Raw genomic sequence first — 4247 nt, 5'->3', positions numbered from 1 at the left:
CGGTACCAATACCGATTTGGTACTGTCGGTACCGAATCGGTACCAAAGTTTTGAGTTTCGGGCGTTAGCAAGTTTTGAGTTTTGAGTTTTGGTAAGGGAGATGATGTTTCATGTTACTCAGTGCTTCCAACATTTAGTTTCAAATACATGATGGCGAATACATGACTGTTACTAGTTGGACAGAACTAAACAAGTTTTATAACGCTATCGTGTCTTCAGGTTAGTGTTCACACGTATTTTTGTTTTAGGTGATAAATTTAGCCGGTAACACGTTTCGAGTAACGAACTTATAAATAAGAGTAACAAAATCAGTTTCTCCGTAACCGGAAACATGACGTCCGGAAAACCCTCACCACAGCCGACAAACAACAACCATCCATACGACACTCTTCCTTCCACTCCTCACCAACCACCACCTCAATACTACGTCGTTTTACCCTTCTACCACTCCCAAAACCACCGTAGACTCCGTCGCCTTTGCCGCAGTTACCTCTACAGCCTCATCACCATCCTCCTCCTCTCCGCCTCCATCTACTTCCTCTGGCCGTCCGATCCGTACCTACAAGTCGTAAACCTCCGCCTCGATAACTTTAACATAAACACCAATCCAATATCCGTTGATATTGTGTTAGGCGTGAGAATTAGGGTTCGGAATCCGGACGTCTACTCGCTCAATTACAACTCGCTTAACGTCTCCTTGGACTATAGAGGCGAACACCTAGGGTTTGTGACGTCAGATCACGGATCAGTCAAGGCGTTTGGTGTTTCGTATATTGACGCCACGCTTGTGCTCGATGGAGCGGAAGTGGTGTCGGAGGCCGTGGCTTTGGTTTTGGATTTGTTGAGAGGCTCGATTCCGGTTACCGCGAGTTCGGAGATTCGTGGTAGCCTTGGTGTTGTTTTCTTTCAGGTTCCTATTAAGGTAATGTGTGTATTCGAGCTCGAGTTATATATAATTAATTAATTATATACCTTCTTTAGTTATTGATATCGAGCCTTGTGTATTAGTTTAGCTTGTTAAGTGTATTAGTTTCACACTGTGTAGCTGAGATGAGCTGGCGAAGAGCTTAGGTTCGTTTAAGGTTTTTATCGAATGATATAAAACTAATTGAAAGTGTGTGTCGATTAAGTAATAGATAATTGACGAGGCGAGTTCGAGCTTGAAAAAACGACTCACGAGATGAGCTTGAGCTTTGGAGAAAGAGGTTGAAACAAGCCGAGCTCGAGCTCTTGTAAGTCGAAACGAGCTGAGGTTTTTTGAGTTTGAGCCTTAAATAAAGCTTGTTTAGTTATCGAGTCCGAGCCTTGTGTGTGTTTAAGTGTATTAGTTTCACACTGCATAGCAGAGCTGAGATGGCAACGAGCTTTGGCTCGTGTTTTAAGGTTTTTAAAATAATTGAAAGTGTATGTAAATTAATTATTAGATTATTGACGAGCCAGTCCCGAGCTTGAAAACACGACTCACGAGCTGAGCTTGAAACAAGCCGAGTTTGAGCTCTTGTAAGTCGAAACAAGCTGAGCTCAAGCCTAGTCGTTCTCGGGCTTGGCTCGGATTGTCTTAATTTAACTGAAATTAAGACAAGATTGGATTGATGAGAAGCTCAAAACGAGCTGAGGTTTTTTAAGTTTGAGCCTTAAATAAAGCTTGTTTAGTTATCAAGTCCTAGCCCGAGCGTGAAAAATGACTCATGAGTTGAGCTCAAGATTTGGATAATGAGCTCGAAACAAGCCGAGCTCGAGCTTTTGTAAGTCAACACGAGTTGAGCTCTGGCTTGGCTTAGCTTGTTTACACCCCACACCATAAGTCCATAACGGAATGAAAGTGATGGTTATGGTTAAGTGAATCTGATTTACTATCTATTCGGTTATGGTTACAGTTAATGTGTATTCGATAACCGACTTTAACTGAAACTGAACGGAACCTTGTATGTATGTGGTTTTCCAAATTTTATTTCTCCATTTTTTGCTTTTGAACATGTAAATTTATGTTGTAACTTGTAACTGTCTATAGCATAGCTTGAAACACCATAACCAAGCTTGGAACTGATATATTTTAGCTTCAAATTTCATAATTGAGCTTTAAACATCGTAGCTGAATCGTTTTTAACTGGAACAAAGGCAAAAAATAAATTGGACGATTAACTAAACTGAAATTGACCTATGGTTATGGTGGTTATGGTGGTTATGGCCAAGGCTACATAACTGAACTGACTTTGCACATCCCTAAGTTCTGAATGTTCGATTATTTCCTATTTGATTAATATTTTAGAACGGTATCATATTGGTTGAGCTTTGTATGATTCATAAATTAAACCTTTGATGTTTGATCCATGTGAGGATTTTGACTATTTTTGATTCATACATCGTCAATTTTAATCTTGCCATTAGTTCTTTTTGGTAATATTACAACTACTTCTTGTTGTTGATGAACAGGCCAAGATATCATGTGAGGTTGTAATGAACACACACAATCAAAACAATTGAACGACAAGATTGTAGTCCTGCGGTAAATTGCGACCCTTTTTTTCTTTTCTGCTTTTATCATATCGAGTTCATGTTTTTATCTTTGATCATAATTCTGAGCTTCTATGTTGCAGTGAACATTTATGTACCGTCAAAGAGAGCAAGAATCAGGCTATGTTATATGCTCTGCTAAGGTTATGGGTAAATGTTTCTTAATTCCGTCTCACATGTCTGCTGCTGCTGTTTAGTGATTATTGTATATGGGCTGTTTCATATTTAGCGTGTGTAAATAACTAAATACGACATCATACACCCATTGTGGCTCTTATATTGTTATTTATGATGCTAGTTTACATGGTAGACGCATCTTAAGGATCTTTCATATGAAGCCTTTAGGTAATGTACTAGATTTGCCATTTATCGGATGCGTGTTTTTAAAGGAAAACATGTCTACTAGTCTTACTGGATATTGTGGCCGTGTTTGTGGTTTGAAACTACTCGAAGCAAGTTTTGACAAGCCCAATGAGGTAAACCAACAATTTGAGAGAGTATTGAGTTTTGAGAGACATGGTGCTCAATTAGGGTTTGAACATGCTCTCTGAGATTGTTAGTACATATAATTTGGATTCTTTAGTTCTCATCGTGGAAGAATCCGGCTTTTTTTTCAAACCTGTATGTAATGACATTACTGGAAGGAGTATCTGGGGTGGGTGTGGAAATATGTTACTCACATGATCTTTCTAATTTTGTCTCAACATGCTTCCCAATTGGGTTCTCGGATCTCGAAAATGTTGAATTCGGGTTATTGGGTTTGTTCGGATAAACCGAATAAACGACTTATGCATGTTGCATCGTGTTTGATAATTGTTCTTTTTGGTAATTAGTCGTTGCACTTGCACATGGTATAATATAAGATTCGGGGTTTTCGGTTGAATTCGGGTTTTTCGAATTTTAACCGAAACCGATCCGAATTGAGTTCGGATGAATTCGGTTCGGTTAGCAAAACTTGAATTCGGGTCGGTTCGGTTTTCAGATCAAGGAATAAAAATTCCAAATCCGAACAAACCGATCCAAACAATCCGAATAACCGATATCTGATCCGTATGAACACCCCTAGATTGTTGCCTGGAGCATTCAAAATGTATGCAACGATATTCTTAAGAGGGCGTGTTCGAATCCAAATTGAGCTCCATTGCTCTGTAGACAAATCTCTTTCAAATTAGAGGTCTTCAACTCATTCTTTTTGTTTCGCGCGTGTGCCCTGTGGTGTGCGATTCTCTGGGAATCAACACTCGTCATTTACCACAAAAAGCTAACATAGGATTTGAAGACGGAGCTCCAGCAGCTAAAGGATGTGTAGATAGACACCTAAAAGTTACATGGGCATGCCACTGGATTCCTGGTGGCCTGTTACAACAGCTCGAAGCAATTCTTGGCATTGACTACCTTAGCTTGTGGTCAAGCTTGAGCCTCGCTTGATGAAGATTCAAAAGCTCAAATTGATTAACTAATAAGCGTTCTTTCGTGTAGACTTTGAGGTCTAAGTTGATAGAAGCTCGAATAGTTTGCAACCATAATTTTTAGCAGTTTTTGCTGCATGTTAGTTACTTGCATATGCTACGCAAGCTTAATTCGAGTTTAGAGTCATGAGCTTGACCAGGGTTTGTCATAAATGCTAGACTTGAATCGAATTTAAAATAACAGGCTAGCGGTTACCACGGTGATCAGATCACTTTGTAGTTTATCATAGATCTGAAATAAACAGTAAGTAGGATTTATTGAAA

At 39.4% G+C, this 4247-nt stretch overlaps 1 protein-coding gene across 1 annotated transcript; it reads left to right on the top strand.

Annotated features, from left to right (window-relative positions):
• The first annotated feature begins 331 nt into the window (after positions 1 to 331).
• LOC143616412 (uncharacterized) lies at positions 332 to 3043 on the top strand. The gene is made up of 3 exons (XM_077089248.1): positions 332 to 922; positions 2434 to 2506; positions 2598 to 3043. The coding sequence occupies exons 1-2, from the start codon at positions 332 to 334 to the stop codon at positions 2482 to 2484; spliced, it is 642 nt and encodes a 213-aa protein (XP_076945363.1). The 3' UTR covers positions 2485 to 2506; positions 2598 to 3043.
• The last annotated feature ends 1204 nt before the right edge of the window (positions 3044 to 4247 follow it).

This window comes from Bidens hawaiensis, unplaced genomic scaffold (assembly GCF_021521415.1).
Source record: "Bidens hawaiensis isolate Kalapana, Puna unplaced genomic scaffold, B.hawaiensis_p1.1 tig00047129_1, whole genome shotgun sequence".
Lineage (NCBI taxonomy): Eukaryota > Viridiplantae > Streptophyta > Magnoliopsida > Asterales > Asteraceae > Bidens > Bidens hawaiensis.
The sequence above is the reverse complement of the archived record's forward strand: the minus strand, read 5'-3'. Positions and strand labels throughout refer to the sequence as shown.

Bases quoted from the DNA above. Each gene is read 5' to 3' on its own strand.
- LOC143616412 (XM_077089248.1), top strand. From the start codon at position 332: ATGACGTCCGGAAAACCCTCACCACAGCCGACAAACAACAACCATCCA. The intron at 923-2,433 runs GTAATGTGTGTA...GTTGATGAACAG, and splicing joins TCTTTCAGGTTCCTATTAAG to GCCAAGATATCATGTGAGGT.